The sequence below is a fragment of the Camelina sativa genome, chromosome 5 (assembly GCF_000633955.1).
Source record: "Camelina sativa cultivar DH55 chromosome 5, Cs, whole genome shotgun sequence".
Taxonomy (NCBI): Eukaryota; Viridiplantae; Streptophyta; class Magnoliopsida; order Brassicales; family Brassicaceae; genus Camelina; species Camelina sativa.
The window spans coordinates 13,016,464-13,035,262 of record NC_025689.1 but is presented as its reverse complement, the minus strand read 5'-3'; the positions used below and the strand labels follow the sequence as shown (position 1 = coordinate 13,035,262).

At 37.9% G+C, this 18,799-nt stretch overlaps 5 protein-coding genes across 5 annotated transcripts; 2 read left to right on the top strand and 3 right to left on the bottom strand.

The window, feature by feature from the left end:
* LOC104786747 (probable protein phosphatase 2C 24) lies at positions 5,136–7,130 on the top strand. The gene is made up of 3 exons (XM_010512195.2): positions 5,136–5,662; positions 5,753–6,073; positions 6,463–7,130. The coding sequence occupies exons 1-3, from the start codon at positions 5,306–5,308 to the stop codon at positions 6,886–6,888; spliced, it is 1,104 nt and encodes a 367-aa protein (XP_010510497.1). The 5' UTR covers positions 5,136–5,305; the 3' UTR covers positions 6,889–7,130.
* Positions 7,372–9,854, bottom strand: LOC104786746 (methylsterol monooxygenase 2-1). The gene is made up of 7 exons (XM_010512194.2): positions 9,667–9,854; positions 8,862–8,999; positions 8,556–8,701; positions 8,259–8,378; positions 7,951–8,163; positions 7,772–7,852; positions 7,372–7,676 (listed from the first exon to the last, which is right to left on the bottom strand). Exons 1-7 carry the CDS (start codon positions 9,694–9,696, stop codon positions 7,622–7,624), a joined length of 783 nt encoding a protein of 260 aa, XP_010510496.1. The 5' UTR covers positions 9,697–9,854; the 3' UTR covers positions 7,372–7,621.
* LOC104786745 (serine/threonine-protein phosphatase PP1 isozyme 1) lies at positions 10,114–12,672 on the bottom strand. Its single transcript, XM_010512193.1, has 4 exons — positions 12,290–12,672; positions 11,093–11,652; positions 10,777–11,000; positions 10,114–10,359 (listed from the first exon to the last, which is right to left on the bottom strand). The coding sequence occupies exons 1-3, from the start codon at positions 12,513–12,515 to the stop codon at positions 10,827–10,829; spliced, it is 960 nt and encodes a 319-aa protein (XP_010510495.1). The 5' UTR covers positions 12,516–12,672; the 3' UTR covers positions 10,114–10,359; positions 10,777–10,826.
* On the top strand, positions 13,134–14,631 carry LOC104786744 (metal tolerance protein B-like). The gene is made up of 2 exons (XM_010512191.1): positions 13,134–13,386; positions 13,506–14,631. Exon 2 carries the CDS (start codon positions 13,509–13,511, stop codon positions 14,628–14,630), a length of 1,122 nt encoding a protein of 373 aa, XP_010510493.1. The 5' UTR covers positions 13,134–13,386; positions 13,506–13,508; the 3' UTR covers position 14,631.
* Positions 15,166–16,170, bottom strand: LOC104786743 (glutathione S-transferase U7). The gene is made up of 2 exons (XM_010512190.2): positions 15,796–16,170; positions 15,166–15,701 (listed from the first exon to the last, which is right to left on the bottom strand). Exons 1-2 carry the CDS (start codon positions 16,120–16,122, stop codon positions 15,345–15,347), a joined length of 684 nt encoding a protein of 227 aa, XP_010510492.2. The 5' UTR covers positions 16,123–16,170; the 3' UTR covers positions 15,166–15,344.

The following is an 18,799-nucleotide window of genomic DNA, read 5'->3' as shown; positions in this document are numbered from 1 at the left end:
TGTATGGACAGTATGGTAAAGAAAAAGAAAAAAAAAAAACTCTCTTTCCTTTCTTCCTTTAATGTGTGGGTGTGGCCGCGTAGGCCAATGTTTCTTTCATTGCCCATTGAGGTACGGCTAATGTATAATGATCCCATAAATTGTTATATAATCAAGTAATGACAACCATACGATCGTCAACTCTAATGTCGCTTTCCTCGCTTCGCTTGCTTTACGGGTTATGGCTAAAAAGTAAGCTTAATTAAGATGTCGTGGTTGGTTTCTGCTCCGTACACTTTAACCATTCGGGTCTTGTATCTAGTTTGGACTGCCAGAGATTATAAAAGAATGTATGGAAACTTACAAATTTTTAAACCTAATTAAGTCATTCCCCCTCTAGCCATAGTCTGTTTCTGAAATAGTCAGGCCTCTCACAAAATTGTGTGACTAATAAATTATTTTATAATATTATTAGAGGTGTTAAGAATGATTTGATGGAAATTACAAAGATTCACACAATATGAGAAAGAAGAGTATACTATCAAATCATTCTTAGAAGTTAGATTAGAAGTAGGCCTGGGCAAATTAACCGGATCCGAAACCCGAACCCGAACCCGACCCGAAGTAAGCAGTTCGGTTCGGGTACGGATGGTGGCTAATATCCGATCGGGTTCGGGTATTACCCAAACCCGATCGGATACCCGAACCAATCTAACCTATCTATACAATATACATCTATCTATACAATATACATCTATCTATCCCTAATTTTATTAATGAACTAACCTCCGATAGCCTGTTCGGCTTCTTGCTTTCAAAATCGAGAAAAAAGCGAGATAAAATCGAATTAAAGGTGTAAAATCCTCAATTATTCAAGCTGGAAAATTTAGAAACTTTGATCCGAAACCCTCCCTCTGCGACTTCACGGAGGCCATCACATGTACATCTTCTCCTCTTTTTAGTTGTCCTCTTGAAACTTCGATCTGAACGGATACACACTTAAGAGTACGAGTGTTTGTATGTTTGAGTGTTAGACGTAATCAATTGCAGATGTTTGAGTGTTTGTATGTTTGCATGTTGGTTTTATTTTCGATATCTTTTTTTTTGCTGAGTTTTGATGATGTTCTTGTCTGATATCTCTGTTAATTGGTTTCGATATCTCTGTTTTTATTGAGTTTTGATGATGTTCTTGTCTGATATCTCTGTTCGTTGATGATGTTCTTGCTTGTCTGATATCTCTGTTTGTTGATGATTGTTGATGATGATCATTGATCGTTGATGATTGTTGATGATGATCGTTGATCGTTGATGATGTTCGTTGGTTTTGATATCTCTGTTCCTTATTAACTTTTCGACTTATCATTGATTCAGTTTATAGGATTCATCATCTCTAACTTATAGTATTTTTCTATTTACAGATGGATTCATCATCTCCAACTCATGATAACAGAGAGAGATATGAACATGAAGAGGAAGAAGAATATCAGACACCAGAATCTAATTTAAGGGGTAAAAGAAAACAAACTCATGGTCAATCAGGTGGTGGAGGAACTGCTGCTGAGCAAAATAAGACTCCAAGGATACTTACGCCAAGATCCGGTGTATGGTGCCACTTCACAAGAGTACCGGGAAGCCGAGACAGATGTACCTGCAACTATTGTGGGAAGGAGTTAGGATGTGCTACAAAGTCAGGGACAAAAAACTTGTGGAATCATAACAATATATGTAAGGCATTCAAGGCATGGGAAGAAGGTCAAGATGCTACACAAGGACAGCAAGTTATTAATCAAGAAGGAAACCTACAGAGTGCAAGAGTGCCTGAGCATGTTTTCAGAGAAGCACTTAACCAAATGGTGGTGATAGCAGAGCTACCATTGTCGTTTGTAGAATCCATGGCATTAAGATTCTTTTGCAACAAGGTTAGTCTTCTCATAACATGATTAACATTCTCTTAGCAACTTCTTTATTATTTATGTTTTTACTAATCAAAATTTATTTTGTATAATCTGTTTAGGTAAACTTGTATAAGCCTCACTCAAGAAGGACAGCAACAAGAGACATAGTGAAAATGTATCATGAGAGGAAGGCCACACTAAGACAATGGTTTATTGAAAGTAAGCAAAGAGTGTCACTCACCACTGATATTTGGGTATCCTCGGTAACAGGTATGTTTTTTCAAGTATATTATGATCATTCTTATTCTCGATCATGTTCTCTTCTCTAATATGAGTTCATTCTTTCTTTCTTTTTTTCTATCAACAGGTTCAAGTTATATGGTTATAACAGCACACTATGTTGATAAACATTGGCGATTGAAGAAGTTAATAATCGGATTCAAGTATGTGTCGGATCACAAAGGTAAGACCATTGCTAGCACTCTTCTACAATGTCTTGCTGACTGGGGGATAGAGAAGGTGTTTACTGTGACTGTGGATAATGCAACTGCTAATAGCAATGCTCTGGATGATTTTAAGTCTGCCTTCTCTCAAATTAGGACAGATTCTCTAGTGTTGAATGGAGATTACATGCATATGAGATGTGCTGGGCATATTATAAACTTGATAGTTAAGGATGGACTGACTGAAATGGATGCTAGTGTTAGTTCAGTCCGCAATGCCATATCTTATGTCAAATAAGGACCAAATAGGAGAAAGGCATTTGAGCTGCGAGTGGAAACTGGTAGATTCACGAAGGGTAGTTTGCCTCTAGATGTAACCACTAGATGGAATTCGACATATCTGATGTTGACAAGAGCAATTAAGTTCAGAGGAGCGTTTGATAGGATGGAGTTCGAAGATAAGCTCTACAATGATTATTTCTTAGAGTATGATAATGGAGAAAAAAGGATAGGACCTCCTTTGATGAATGATTGGCGTAAAATAGAAAGGTTTGTGAAGTTTCTTAATGTTTTCTATCAGGCTACATTGGTATTTTCTGCCTCCACTACTTTGAATTCACATAAGTGCTATGGTGAGATAGTAAACATTGCAATGAAGCTTCAGTTACTCTGTCTTAATAGCGATGCTGACGTGAAGGTTAATGCCGAGAAGATGTATAAGAAATTTGACAAATATTGGGATGGCATCAAGAACATAAACAGTATGTTGGTAATTGCAAGTGTTTTTGATCCGAGAAAGAAGATGGAGTTTGCAAACTTGTGTTTTACGGAGATGTATGGAGAAAATAGTACAACTGCTAAGGGGTTGACTGATTCGACTTTGATTGTCATGCGTGCGATGTATGCGGAGTATAGTGAAAGATATGCTGATTCAACATCTCAAGCATCCGGTCAGTCTCAAGCATCATCTCATGCTACTGAAGTGAGGGAAACAGATGGGTTATTCGACTCAATGGAAGATGAATTCGATGGTTATAACCCAATGCAGCAGAAGTATGATACATTGCTTAGAAAGATAGGAGTTAGAGATACTAATGAATTGGAAACTTATTTGAGAGAAGAAGTTGAGAATCCTGATTTGATAATGGGCATTGAGTATGATATTCTCTCTTGGTGGAAAGTCAACAGTGCAAGGTATCCCATTTTATCTAAGATGGCTAGAGATTTATTTGCTATGCAGGTGTCTTCTGTTGCTTCTGAAAGTGCTTTTAGCACTAGTGGAAGGATAATAGAACCATATAGAAGCTGTCTTACACACTACATGGTGGAGGTTTTGATGTGTACTGAACAGTGGTTAAAACAAGATATTCATTTTGAAGAAAAGGTTCTTACAAATGCACAGATTCTTGCAGAAGTTGAGTTTGAAGATGAGCTTGAAAGAGGTATTGCTTTTTTTTTTGTCTATCTGTTTGATCTTGATTACTAAGATACAATCTCTAATACTTTTTTTATTTGTCATTTTCTTTTCAGAGTTTGAAACTCTAACTCTTTAAGTGGTTAAAGAAGAAGAGGGGTTCAAATGTTTGGATGAAGAAGAAGTAAGTCAGCACTTGGGATGTTTGGATGAAGAAGATGAGATGATATGATTGTTTTTTTACTTCTCTACTTACTCATCTCTTTAAAACTTTAACTCTCAGTTCAGTATTTCAATTCATATAAGACTTTTGATTTCGGGTTTTTTTACTTAATTTCGATTAATTACAGTTAATTTCGGATATTTTTATCAATTTCGGATAAAAATACCCGAACTATTTCGGATATCCGACATCAAGTTCGGATTTCGGGTAAATCCGAAAATACCCAAATCCGAAGACATCCGACCCGAACCCGATCCGATTCTATAAAATACCCGATCGGGTTTTATATGTGTACATCCAAACATCCGAAGATCCGAAGATCCGAACCCGAACTCGAACGGATACCCGAATGTCCAGGCCTAATTAGAAGTAGAACCGATACTAAGTGTGAAGAGATTTAAAACAATAAACAATTTACATTTGTATTAGTCAACAAAAGTCGTTGTAGTATAGTGGTAAGTATTCCCGCCTGTCACCTGGGTTACCCGGGTTCGATCCCCGGCAACGGCGATTATAGTTTTTAGATATTATTATATGTTTGGACCTCCCTTATTATTATGTTGGGCCTTCTTCGAATTGCCCAAAACACAACCAGCGCTTTTTTTTTTTTTTTTTTTTTTTTTTTTTTTTTTTGGAAGAGGGTTGTTGTATACAATTTGATATATTTTTATAAATTGGTCATACCGCCATCACAACATAGTTGATTACTGTCCTACATATTATATTTCCGATATGATTCTCTGGACTCTAAAGACATTAACAATAAAAAAAGATGAGATACAAGTTAATCTGTCACATATATTTTTAAGTTTTTCTTTGTTAACGTGTTTACTGTCTAATAACAAACACATAAAGTATCGGCACTAAGCTTGTTAGGTTTTCTCTAAAGCAAACATAAATAAATTATCGAAATTTAGGCATATTTATGTAATCAACTGTGAAAACCAACGTAATGAAATTCCTCAAGTATTTTAAAAATAGAGAAACACAAAACCTACATTGAGGGGAAAAGCTACGTACGACTAAAACGTACACTCGTGGCACGAAAGCAACTTCCTATGTTCCTTGCTGTGTCAATTTAATTGGACCACGAATCTCGCACACTCGTTACTGACGCTTACGTGAAAGAATTTTAAAATTGTTTCTGAAGAGGCAGGTTTTGTGTATTAAATAGCGTGCGAGTTGTAACGTGTAAATGACATTATTTTCTCCATTTGAATGGTTTATGAGTTTTCTCTTTTATTAACCAGTGAAGTAACACCTAAATCAAGATTCAACATTACTTGAAACAGAGCAAAAAACTTCATTGACGTGATCAGATTTTTGAGTTTTTTTTTCTTTTATTTTCAATATGGCGGATATATGTTACGAAGTGGTGACCGGTGCATCTCCGTCGTCGGTTTATGAATCGACGCCGCCACATTCACGGCGTAGGCAGAGGTTTAAGACGGTGATGCAAGAAGATTGGGAGAGTAATTGTAAACGTAATAAACAGCAAGAGGCTTTAGCTAATAACCATAATTTCGACGACGTCTCCCTACTGACTTCCACGACGGAGCTCAGTCCAAGATATGGTGTTTCTTCGGTGTGCGGTAGGAGAAGAGAAATGGAAGACGCAGTGGCGATTCATCCTTCGTTTTCTTCTACCAAGAATTCGGAATCTACTCAACACTATTTTGGTGTGTACGACGGCCATGGTTGTTCTCACGTACGTACGAAGTCGTTTTCATGCATTCTCTCCCTTATTTCAAAACTTTTATAGTTTTAGCTGATACGACATCGTTCTTGTTTTATCTAGGTTGCAGCGAGGTGTAGGGAGAGGCTTCACAAGCTGGTGCAAGAGGAACTGACATTAGATGGAGAAGATCAGGAAGAAGAATGGAAAAAGACAATGGAGCGCAGTTTCAAGCGCATGGATAAAGAAGTTGTGTCGTGGAGTGATTCCGTCGTGAGTGCGAGTTGCAAGTGTGATCTTCAATCCCCGGCTTGCGATTCCGTCGGATCTACCGCAGTTGTTTCAGTCGTCACGCCGGATAAAATCATCGTAGCAAATTGCGGCGATTCTAGAGCAGTTCTTTGCCGAGATGGGAAACCAGTTCCTTTATCAACCGACCACAAGGTCAGTCTCACTCAAAACATGCGAAGTTTGTTATAACTTAAAATCAATTGGTCATGTCTCATATATTATAATATCCTAGATGAGATCTTAACAAACATCTAGTCTTGAATTCTTCATTCAACGAACACCTCTATCAACATGTTAAGTTTGTTTTAACTTCAAAACAATTAGTTCATCATGTAAAATAACAAACATATTATTGTCTTGAATTCTTCAGTCTTACCTTAGGTTATAACTTCGGAGGAGAGATATAACAAAGATATTATTGTCTTGAATTCTTAATTCAACCAACACACATCACCTAGTTGTTGTTTTCTTGAATTTCAATTAAGAAATTATTGGAATTATGGATTTACTCAGAGATTGTGTTCTTTGTATTGAAATCACAGCCTGATCGTCCAGACGAATTGGACCGAATCGAAGGAGCTGGAGGACGAGTCATATATTGGGACTGTCCGAGAGTTCTGGGGGTCTTAGCAATGTCGAGAGCAATAGGAGACAACTATTTAAAACCTTATGTGAGTTGCGAGCCAGAGGTAACCATAACGGACAGGACTGACGACGATTGCCTCATACTAGCAAGCGACGGTTTATGGGATGTAGTGTCAAACGAGACCGCCTGTTCAGTGGCTCGTATGTGTCTCCGTGGTGGTCAGAAACGGCGAGGTGGTCACGAAGATCCGGCGACCTCGGACAAGGCTTGTACGGAAGCGTCTGTATTGCTGACGAAGCTGGCGTTAGCAAGGCACAGTAGTGACAACGTGAGTGTCGTTGTGATTGATCTCAGAAGAAAAGGACACGTAAGTGGACACTAATCGAAGGCGAAGACACCGCTTTAACTTTTTGTTTTTTCAGTTTTTATTTTTGGTTGCTTCTTGGAATGCGTGGTTGTTTTTTGAGCAGCTAAGAGCTGCTTTCTCAGATCCACTAGATGGTGTACACAAATCAGCCCGACTTAAAGGTTTAACACTTTTATAGGAATGATTAGTTCTTCTCAAACCTAATCATCTTTCGTGTAATGACTGTTAATGAAAACAAATAAAAAAATTATGCATTAAGGAAGGTCACTTTGATTGACTGACTACTATAACTGAGGCAAGCGATATGTGTCTCCCATGCATCCTTCTAATTGTGTGTACATCCGACATGTAAAAACCTTTTGCTTTAAGAAAGATATGTTCAGACTTGCTAAAAGAGAATGCAAAACAACAAATCTGAATACGCAAGAGATGAAGTTCCACTTTTAAGGCTTTTAGATATATATTGAATGTGCTTTGTCTGTGCCGCAAAGGTAAAGATATGAGATCTTTAGAGACTACTGCAAGCACTATCTAAAGATTAAGACAAAACAGTAGGTTCAACATCGTATCAACTTATGTTCAGACCAACAGCTTTGATTGTACAGCCCAACGCGTTGCAAATAATGTTTGTTGTTATGACTAAAAATTTTAATTCAAGGAAATATCTGAGAGGCAAAACAGAAGAAAGGAGGGTTTTTGAGAATAAGACCTCTCTCTTGAGAAATCCAACTTCCACTTTTGCTTGTTGTCAGGTTTCTTTTAGGGCCTTCAGTTTTCTGTAACCCTTGTCGGTACCAAAGATCCTGAAGTAACGTAGAGAAACAAAAAATTTATATGATACAATGTTGGAATCGGTCAATTACGAGTTCTGTTAATAAACAGAGGTCAGATATATTACCAGTCCATGTAGACAAAAGTTGATGAGTAGTTGCCAGACTTTGTGTAGAGTAACCGATGATGGTAGTCATGGAAGTCAGCACTGTAAGTAAAATATAGTACAGTCATTCATGTTAATGATCTGATAGATTTAAGATGTTACTCCTTCAAGAAGGCTACAGATTAAATGTTTGATCTTACCCGCCGTACAGAGGAAGAAAATTGGAAGGGCTCCATGGGAAATGATAACCACAATGTGCCTCAACTGTCTCAATAACTCTCAACATCATCCATAACCAGAGAGTGATCAGGTGAGGCCCAGTGAGAGCCGGACCAACGATGGTAGCAAAACCCAAGAACAGTATTTCAGCAGGATGAGCATATTCTGATGTCAAACCAAACGGTGTGGCGTATCTGAGTAATAAGCATAAGATCAGCTATGACCAAGTTTAAGAATTTACTATCATTGACAACAATAAAAAAAAAAGGTGGGAGTGACTGAAGCTTACTCATGATGCACACTGTGCACGTTCTTGTACAGCCATTTAGTATGCAAGATCCTGTGACCCCAATAGAACACAAAATCCTCAATGATGAAGTAGAATAAGATTTGGGCAGACACGACTTTCCTGCAAGATCATAACCAAAAAAATGGTTTTAAAAACCAGATCAAACATAATTCAGGTTCTTCTCATGCAGCTCAACACTGACATTTTTATGTATATATTGCCAATTGGAAGAGTTTAACATTAGAGAACCCAAATGAAACAAAAACAAGCTTCCAGCACTAAAGAACCTGATAATACCAGGACGGCAGAGGAAAACTGCTCTGCATGCCCATGAATCTGAAGACAGGATAAGATGCCATCATAAGGGGCAAGTTTACGCAGAAATGGTAAAGCAAGAGTCGAGCAATGCATTTCCCTTGCGCTTCAGGAGTATTACTTTTTGCCTACACAAGACCAAACAAGAGTAAGTTGTTTATCATATATAAAAGCTAAAACAGTTATTAACAGTGATCTCTTTTCACTCAGTTCCTTTCCGAAGGGTCGGTCACACAAAGCTACAAACTATACATAGAAGATCCTTGAAACATGAGAGAGAAGACAAACCTGAATTTTGTAACTGCTCAGTAAACCGGTCCGTTCTAGGAAAATGTAAGGGAGTCCAGACAAGAAGAACACACTCTCATGAAGGATAAAACTCCCAATACACGCCAGTTGAAAGTCGCTAAAATGTGTAACAAGATACTACAATCATCACATCACAAACAAAAAATACAAAAAAAAATGGTCAGCAACACAGCTAAGAACCAAACAGTGATAGCCAAAGGGAAACAAGAAAATGCATTCAATTCCACCAAAACCAATCCGAAAGCGAGTGAGAAAGACGTTCAAGGCGAAAACTATTTCTAGAACAACACACCTATCACATTCACAATTCCTTTTAAGGGATAGAAGAAGCGTGTACATAAACAATTCTCAATTCACACAGTCTATATCATCAGCATTGTTCTGACTATTGCTGATTATTATGACCAAAAACTAATCAAAGCAAAACAAACAATTCTCAATACACATTGGCTATTCATAAGGAATGGAACAAAAAAGAAGAGTCAAAATCCAGATCTGGAAACCACAAAGAGATCGACACGAAACCAATCTAAATCAAAACACAAAAGGGACCACAACAATGATCCAATGCAGTGTGAGAGTGGAGACCACAAAAACAAACCATCAAATTCAAAAACTAATTAACACAGCTAGAGATACTCGCGTACGCGCTACACCTATATCATAAATGCAGTAAACTAAAGTCGGATACGAAGAAAGACGAAAAAAAAAAACACACAACGAAATCGCTTGAAAACACAAATCCATATACAAAGATCACGGAGCAAGGAGATGGTGAAAGTACCTTCCAACCGGATTCAACGAGAGAATCCATGGATACAGAATGAGATGATAACACAAAAATGGATCTCAGCGGTGGAGAGATGAATGAAAAAAAAAACTCTAAGAGGCGTGAGTGAGAGAGAAAGAGAGAGAGGCCAAAACTGTGTGACACACAGAAGGAATCTGAATTGGTTTCTCTGGAGTTGTTGATTTGTTTGTTTATGTAAAAAACACTCTTTTCTCTTCTCTCAATCACACGTGCACTCACATACATTTCTCACTTTAGTCCTTCATTAAATTCGATGTTTTCACTTTAGCACCATATTGTTTTTAGATGTGACAATTGGCACCCACCTGAACGAATATTTTTGGAAGTAAAACACTTACTCGCAGAAGCTGATTTTTATGGCTTTATGGTTTGTGAAGAGACTAAAAAAAGGGTTCTCAATAAATAAATAGAGAGTACAAATGAGAAGAATCTAATATTATTATTCAAAGAAAGAAAACACACATTTTAGACATAGATAGATGTGATAGGATGATGAATACTAAAATCAGCAGAGACTTCCCAGAGTTGTTGTTTCCTTCTCTTTGAGACCTGTGTTTTGAGAATTCAACAGCTACTTTGTCTAATGATGCTCTATTAATCAGAAACCAACTAAGGTCACAACTGAGCAGTTTCCCTTCTGTGGATCCTCTTGCCACTAAAATACACCTGCAGCATATTGTTAAAGTACAAAAAGATGATCAAAAGCCGAACCACATATGAACATTCTTCAGCATACAGTGACCAGATCTTTTGATGTCATTCACATAAATCTTTTTCCTTGCTGATAAATTGTAAGCAAAACAAGAGCTAATTCCACACAGAAATCTAAAAGATGAAGAACTAAGATGTCTACTAGACTTTTCAAATCTGTATTCGGTGATTTTGAAACTTACAAAATAAGCTTAGTATTACTCAGTTCTGTGATTAGAACACCTACAAACCAGTAGGAAAGCTTAAAGATTATTCATATTTTCCATTTCACTTTCCTGAAGCTAATTTGTACTACACAGACAAAGAGCTAAATACCGTGAGCATGAAACAGAAGATGTAGAGCCAGGGTTAACATAGGAAGAGTTTTTTTACCTTTTGTAGAATTGTTAATTTGAAGCATGGTGGTCACTGGATAATCTTCGTCATAGAAAAAGCGATTTCTTTTCTGACGGCTTAAGAATTTGGAATGAGCACATCAAGCTCTCATCAATGCTCATCATTGCACCAGCGTTGTCAAATTCCCCACAATAGTTTGGAGCTGAAAATACTGTAACAAGCTGTCTTTCTGCAAAGAACTCGTACCCATCTTCAACAACCTGAAAACAGAGAGTCAAAACACATCCATTATTAAGCTTGCAGAGTTTTCATCATAAACTCAATGACAGATATACATAACTCGAGTTCCAACCTGGTGGGCACGACAGATAAGGTCCATGTCATTTTTTTCCAAAAACTCTGCAACTTTGTCAGCTCCAAAAGTGTATGAAACACCACGATCATTCATTCCCCAGCCTTTGACTTCTCCACTAGGATCGGACCATAGTAAATCACATACCAGACCAGAGTCTGGAATATCCATCGGCCGTGCAATGTTTCTAATCTGGTCCAAACTTGTCAACTCTGGGGAAATTCCACCATGCATACATAGTATTCTGTCATCAATTAAGGCAGCCACGGGAAGACAGTTAAAGCAATCGGTGAATATTTTCCAGAGTCTGACGTTAAACCTGCGTTTGCACTCGTCATAGAACCCATAGATACGATTAATGGAGGCACATTCATGATTCCCTCTCAACAGGAAGAAGTTCTCAGGGTACTTGATTTTGTAAGCTAGGAGAAGGCATATTGTTTCCAAGCTTTGCTTGCCACGGTCGACATAATCACCCAAGAACAAATAATTAGCTTCGGGAGGGAAGCCTCCATACTCAAACAGCCTCAATAGATCTGAATACTGCCCATGAATATCACCTGTAAAAGTAAGAAACAAGTAACAATTAGATCAAAGAAAACAACTTCTAGAAAACATGACCCTGATACAAAGTAGAAACTAAACTCAGAATATTCACATGATGGAAGAGACCAACTAAGCAGGCCAAATAAATTCTACAATTGAAAACGTTCTCTTTGGCTTCAAAAGTGTTATCTTTTCAACATCAATTGAAACAATGGTGAATGAACACTCATGAGCTTAGTCAAGCTTTTGCACACATAAATTGACTAGTCAACATTACGATAAAAGAAACAAACCTCATAGAACCAGTCAAAACTCTGAATCATATCTCAAACAAACCCTGATAGAACCAGTCAAAACTCTGAAACCTATCTAAGACTATTTAGCAATAAAAATTCCAACTTTAGACGTTCTGAACTCAAAGACCATCAATTGTCACCATCACATATTTCTTAAGTCACTTAATGGTCCAAACTCACAACCTAACCTAATACAGCCTCCAAAGAACTCAAAGATTCTCTCTTTCCAATATGAAACATAGTTCTAAGAATTCAATTCATAAACATGCACTAAATTGAGAACTGAAATCAACCAAAACCTCACTCCCAAAAAAAAAAAACACTTTTTTGAGAAAAGAGAAGGTTTTTTACTAACCGCAGATCTTGATGGGAGCTTCGAGTTCAAGAAGATTAGGTTGCTGAAGAAAAATCTCTTTGGAGACAGCACAAAGCTGACGGATTTCGCCTTCACTGAGATGAACTTGCTTCCCCGATCCAGGCCTCGTGTTCCGAAACTCCACCAAACGGCGAATTATATCATCGAGAACACCCGGTTCCATCGCTCGCTTCTGCTCCGTCTCTTGCGCCGGCTTCTCCGCCATCTCCGATCTGATGAAAAAAATTAGAAAAACGAAACGGAGAATTTAAGCGTGTGAAGCTCTTTTTTTCGAGCCGCGAGGAGAAGAGACGAGAGAGACCCTGACGACTGGTGCGTGCGGTGCTATCAGAATTGAGTCAGATGAGATTATGATTGGTTCTTTCTTTACTCTTTATTATTTTTGAATCGACCTAATGGGCCTTTTGTAGTTCTCTTATTGGGCCTAATACTTCTACCCAAAAAAAAAAGACAACAAAGATCAAACAACACATGTTTTGTTATATCAACATGGACAAATAACATCACCTAACCTAACTCTGATGTAATTTATTAATTGAGTTATTTAATGAAATAAAACAAAGAGACAAAACCAAAAAAAAAAAAAACACAAGACGCTAAAATATCCAAGAAGATTAGTTGAATCCCCAAATTTTGAACAAGAAGAGTCGGTCCATTTTGTAACGCCACCTTTGGATGGTAATAGTAATCATACAAATCTCATACACACATACAGAGACATCATAAATGTGTAATGTATTTATTGCTTTTTTTTTTTCGTCATTCCCTTAATAAAGAAAAAAAAATACTATGATTCTTCTTCACCTGTCTGTCACAAGCCATAGCGACTTATTTTAGATTCTTTTCCATACAAAAAAGAAAAATTCCACATTCTGTCTATTAAAACATCTCCTCCCATATTTTTGCTGGATCCATTCATCATCATCCTTGGTTCTTTTTATTAATTACCTGTAAAATCGCTGTTTGTGTTAAGATTATGACTTAATCTCTAACCATAAAGATAAATTTATTTATGAAATTCAAGATTTCCGAAGAAGACAGCACCAGGGATTCATATATACGTTTCTGATTCTCAGGTTTGTTTTCTTGTTTTACAAGAATGGGTTTGTTCGAATCCTTAATCATGAAAAATCCAAAAGAAATATCAAAATGTTGGTTTAGCTCTTTAATTAAAACCGTTGAAACGTTCGAACAGCTTATGGAATTGGAGCATATCCGCATTTTGAAACCTGATGACGATGACGATGAAGGAATCGAATCACCATCACAAACAGAGGAAGAAACTATAGGCGTGGTGGTTCCTCTGTCTTGCGCGTTTACGAGACAAGAACAATGTGTGTCCGAGACGAAAGAACGCGAAGACTCGATTAAAAGACTAAGCAGCCTCATCTTTCTTTACCTGATCGTTATGTCCGTACAGATTGTGGGAGGTTTCAAGGCAAATAGTCTCGCGGTAATGACGGATGCTGCACATTTGTTGACGGATGTGGCGGGTTTGTGCGTCTCTTTGTTGGCTATCAAGGTCTCGAGCTGGGAAGCGAACCAGAGAAACTCGTTTGGGTTTAAACGGCTTGAAGTCTTAGCTGCGTTCTTGTCTGTTCAGCTCATTTGGCTTGTCTCTGGAGTTATAATCTATGAAGCCATTCAAAGACTTCTTAGTAGAAGCAGAGAGGTGAATGGTGAGATCATGTTTGGCATTTCTGCTTTCGGCTTTTTTATGAACTTGGTTATGGTCATTTGGTTAGGACATGACCATAACCACCATCACCATCACCATCATCATCATCATCATCAACATCAACATTTTCACAAGCAGGTGGTGGAGGATGAGGAGGAGCAGGAGATGAATCCTTTAAAAGGTGAGAAATCGTCGTCGAAGGAGATGAACATTAACATACAAGGAGCTTATCTTCACGCAATGGCTGATATGATTCAGTCACTTGGTGTTATGATCGGTGGAGGTATCATTTGGGTGAAACCAGGATGGGTTTTGGTTGATTTGATCTGTACTCTTGTTTTCTCTGCCTTTGCACTTGCTGCTACACTACCAATGCTCAAGAACATATTCGGAATACTGATGGAACGAACACCGCGTGATATAGACATAGAGAAGCTCGAGAGAGGACTTAGGCGTATCGAGGGAGTTAAGATTGTTTATGATCTTCATGTGTGGGAGATAACAGTTGGGAGAATCGTATTGTCGTGTCATATCTTACCTGAGGCTGGAGCTAGTCCTAAAGAGATCATTACTGGTGTTAGAAATTACTGTAGGAAATCTTGTGGAATTTATCATGTAACTGTTCAGGTTGAATCAGAGTAAAACAAAAGAGAGCTTTTCTTTTGTTGCTTGAGAACATCTTTAGCTAGAACAAGAAAAAAACAAACTAAATTTGCTGTTTGAATAATAGCAGCATGAAGTCACTGACTAAACTCAGGCCTTCCTCGTTCACCTCTCAACACATTCTAATAACTAATTTTCACATAACACTAATTGGCATCTCTGATTCACATCTCTAACAAAACTAGAAACAACATCACTTACTATTCTAACTGTGAGCTTAATGAATTCGTTCCCACATCACTTACCAATTTTGAAACAAGAGCAAAGGGACATGAAGATACACACTAATCTCAGGCCTTCCTCATTCACGTCTCATGTCTCAATACATCCTAATTGCTTAACTTTCCGATAGAGAAGAAAAGACTCACACAACACAAGAAGTGACAATGACATTCTGATTTCTATCTCTTGCAGACAATAATATATCAAAGAAGTTCACAGTTCCCAACTATTTTTCTACAACTTAGGGAGCTTTGACCTTTGAGCATAAAACATGATCCATAGGACTTACCAATCGAGACAAGAACAAAGGCAAATACTTTGATTATTAGAGCTTCTATAATACAACAACAACCTCACACACTTCCCTAAGACCTTACAGCTTAATGATCTCATATAGCAATAGAAATAGAGACAAGAACAAAAGGGACATACTTTAAAACATCAGAACTCTCTATAATATAATCCTTATGATCAAGCTGATTTGATATTGAGCTTATCCATGCGAGCTCTGATGTAGGCAAGATGCTCATCTTCAGGAGGGGTACATTTCTTGATAACATCATTTCCCAACAGATTCTTTACCCATCTATGAATCTCCGGGAACAACTCCACCGGAACAACTTTAACTCCGAGGAGATCCTCCGTCCTCATAAGCCAAAACGCCACAAGAGTCGCCACAATGTCCACGAACCCTAAACTTCTCCCACCGAAGAAATCTTTTCCAACAAGCTCTTTCTCCAAAAACATCAACAAATCTCTCGCCGCTTCGACCGCCGCGTCTCTCTCTTCTCCGACCTTCCCCACCACTTTCATCGCCGCCACACAGATCTTTAAAAAAAAAAAAACTCCAAAAATAACCGGTTTTAAAAACCCGGTTTAAAATCCAAAACCGGTTCTTGAAAATTGGAAAATTTCATAATACCTGTTGATCGATCAGTTTAGCCCAGAATCGAGCCGTAGCTCTCTCACACGGATCTTGAGGAAGAATCGGATTGTTTCGCCACGTATCATCGATATACTCAAGAATCACAAGTGACTCAGAGATCGGTTTACCATTATGAACAAGAACCGGAATCATTTTATAAACCGGGTTCAATTGAAGCAGCAAAGAGCTCTTGTTGGTGATATCTTGCTCAGAGAACTCGTACGCTACACCTTTCAGTGTAAGAGCTATCTCGATCCTACGGCTAAAAGGACTCGCCCACATCCCCAAAAGCTTCACTTCCTCTGTCTCTGATCTCTCTGCCATTGTCTCTCTCTCTCTCTCTCTCTCTCCCCTTTGCTTCTTTTTTTTGTCTTCAATGTGTTTCTCTACTTGTATATATTTAGTGTAATGTGACGTCACTCATGACGTTCCCTTTTGGCTTTTGGAACTTGTCCCACATCGGACAGGAGAGGTTGAAGTTGAGTTGTTTAAATAAAGAAAAGTTTGGTCAAATGTGGCAACGGGGTGGGAACCTAGGAGATGCGTCTGCTTATTGTTCGCTAAACCCTGAACCCTCCCATAATTTACGATGGGAATATTTACTATTGGGGGTCTTTGGCCGGCGTTTCCCCCGAACAATAATTAAAAAACGTCGATGGCTACATAAGAGGCTCGTCTCCTAACAGTAGACCAATCAGGTTGGGTTTGGTTCGTAGGTGGTTCTGCTGAAGCTAGTTTAGTGTCTGCGGTTAACCGTTTCCTCGCCTTACCCTCCCACCCCCAATTTTTTTTCTTGTTTGTTTAGGAAATGGTTTTTTCATAGTACAATTTGTTCTCTTTTGGAAAATTACCAATAAATATATTTTGGTTTTTTTCAACATTGGATGAACAATTTTGTTTTTCCTTTTTTTTCCCCCTAAAAGTGAATGTTCTTATGACCTAAACTTAAATAGATTAGAGCAGTGAATTGGGTTATGATTAGCAAATTTCTATTTTTTATTTTATAGTATTGGTTTTTCCATAACATATTTGTCTTTTTTTTTTGGAAAATTACGAGTAAAATCACTAGCATAATAATATTTTTGTCTTGGTTTTTTTTCCAAAAGATCGATCTATAAATACAATTGTAAGAGAGAACATTCTTCTTCTTCTTTATTGCAGCAGGTATCGTGACCCACAAGAGTCAATCCCTAAATTCTGAATCTTCATCTTTAATTGATTAATCTTCTTCATTCAATACAAGCTTACTCCGACATGTTGCAACTTAATGCAGCAAGGAATGGGCAGGGTGAGGGTGTAACATCGGTCTGGTGGGATATCACGAGGTGTCCTCTTCCCCATGACGTTGACGCTCGTCTGGTCGGTCCGTTTATAAGACGGGAGTTGAAGAAATTAGGCTACTGTGGTCCTCTCACCATCACTGCCATTGGCATATTATCAGAAGTCTCTTTTGACGTCCTCAAAGACCTCGCTTCCACTGGGATCCACCTTCGTCCCAACAGGTTAATATTTCTTGCCTTTCAAGTTTCAAGTTTAGGGTTTATATTATACTATTAGAGTTTTAACTGATTGAGTTCTTTTCTTTGCTGAAACAGATTTCAAACCTATTTTGTCTAGTTTGATGGCGTGGACATGGGATAATCGACCTCCGGCTAATCTAATGGTCATCTCTCTTCAGCAGACCTTCGGTTCGTTTCTTGAGCACCAATCGCTTAACTACAATATTCTTGGCCCAATTTATAAACTTGATCCTCAGATTAAGCCACCTCTCCCACCACCATGAGAGAGTGTCCAGGGTGCTACCCCTGGGAAAACTTACTGTCAAGCATCCGGGCAGATGCAATGTATTCAAATACAGGGGCACTTGAGGTGGACGGGGAGTGTAATAGAATGGCTGAATCTACCTTCTTTTGCTCAGCATGCTTCTTGGTCTCCTAGGCTTTGAAAATTTCACCAGCCATCTCGAGAGTAATGAACATGCAATTGAAGTAAGCATTCTAGCCAAGCTATATATTTATATTTATATACTCTATTTGATTCAGCAAACTCTTTCCATATAGTTATGTTTTGCCTTAGTTTGACCCCATTGTTCTCTTTTGCTTGTCATGCAGGAACTGGAATATTACCCTGTGCCCTGAGGGAATTGTGGCTGCCCGTGAATTTCGTTCTCGTTCGAGTAATGCTAAATCGACTTAGAGAAAGTGAACGGCTTGAAAGAGACAGAAGACATGAAGAATAAGAAGAAAAGTAGCATGTGCATGGCATAGTGGTTCTGAAAATAGGGCTTCTCTGTGCAAACCAATCTCCAGAGGTTAGACCGTTGATGAAGCACGTATTTCGGTTTCTCGACGGTACAGAACAACTCCCTCATGAAGATTACCTCTCTTCTATGGAGTCTAACTGAGCATTCAAAACGACTCACACGGTGATATCGAACACAATTATATTTTATCTAAGCGTTTGCATTTTGGTAGTGTGAATAAAGATTGGACCAAGACAGGATAATGGTTTTTTTGTTTTATTTTCTTTATTTTTATAGTAATGGTTTTTTCCATAATATAATTCGTTTTCTCTTTTGGAAAATGACCAATAAATATATTTTGGTTTTTCTTTCAACATTGGTTGAACAATTTTGTTTTTTCCTAACTATTTTTTTTTCCCGACAACTGAATGTTCTTATGACCTAAACTTAAATAGATTAGAGAAGATAATTGGGATATGATTAGCAAATTTCTATTTTTTATTTCATAGTATTGGGTTTTCCATAATAACCAGTAAAATCAGTAGCATAATAATATTTTTGTTTTAGTTTTTCTCCAAAAGATCTTCTATTCTTCAACATTGGATGAACAGCTAAATGAGAAGTTTATTGATTATCATGTAAATATGTAATGCTTCTCACTGGTATTGAAGCTTGTGTGGTCGAGCATGGCAATTCATCCTGGAAGTTCCAAATATCATATGGTTTAGATTGTGGTAAACAAGATTTACATAAGACATG

What these genes read in the sequence shown, in the direction of transcription:
- LOC104786747 (XM_010512195.2), top strand. Translation starts at nt 5,306, where the DNA reads ATGGCGGATATATGTTACGAAGTGGTGACCGGTGCATCTCCGTCGTCG. An exon ending in ACGGCCATGGTTGTTCTCAC is followed by an intron (nt 5,663 to 5,752) that starts GTACGTACGAAG and finishes TGTTTTATCTAG; the next exon opens with GTTGCAGCGAGGTGTAGGGA. An exon ending in CTTTATCAACCGACCACAAG is followed by an intron (nt 6,074 to 6,462) that starts GTCAGTCTCACT and finishes TTGAAATCACAG; the next exon opens with CCTGATCGTCCAGACGAATT.
- LOC104786745 (XM_010512193.1), bottom strand. Translation starts at nt 12,515, where the DNA reads ATGGCGGAGAAGCCGGCGCAAGAGACGGAGCAGAAGCGAGCGATGGAA. An exon ending in AGCTCCCATCAAGATCTGCG is followed by an intron (nt 11,653 to 12,289) that starts GTTAGTAAAAAA and finishes TTACTTTTACAG; the next exon opens with GTGATATTCATGGGCAGTAT. An exon ending in TTATCTGTCGTGCCCACCAG is followed by an intron (nt 11,001 to 11,092) that starts GTTGGAACTCGA and finishes CTCTGTTTTCAG; the next exon opens with GTTGTTGAAGATGGGTACGA.
- LOC104786744 (XM_010512191.1), top strand. Translation starts at nt 13,509, where the DNA reads ATGGAATTGGAGCATATCCGCATTTTGAAACCTGATGACGATGACGAT.
- LOC104786743 (XM_010512190.2), bottom strand. Translation starts at nt 16,122, where the DNA reads ATGGCAGAGAGATCAGAGACAGAGGAAGTGAAGCTTTTGGGGATGTGG. An exon ending in CTAAACTGATCGATCAACAG is followed by an intron (nt 15,702 to 15,795) that starts GTATTATGAAAT and finishes TTTTTTTTAAAG; the next exon opens with ATCTGTGTGGCGGCGATGAA.
- LOC104786746 (XM_010512194.2), bottom strand. Translation starts at nt 9,696, where the DNA reads ATGGATTCTCTCGTTGAATCCGGTTGGAAG. An exon ending in TCGTTGAATCCGGTTGGAAG is followed by an intron (nt 9,000 to 9,666) that starts GTACTTTCACCA and finishes TGATGATTGTAG; the next exon opens with TATCTTGTTACACATTTTAG. An exon ending in GTGCACAGTGTGCATCATGA is followed by an intron (nt 8,164 to 8,258) that starts GTAAGCTTCAGT and finishes CTTATTACTCAG; the next exon opens with ATACGCCACACCGTTTGGTT.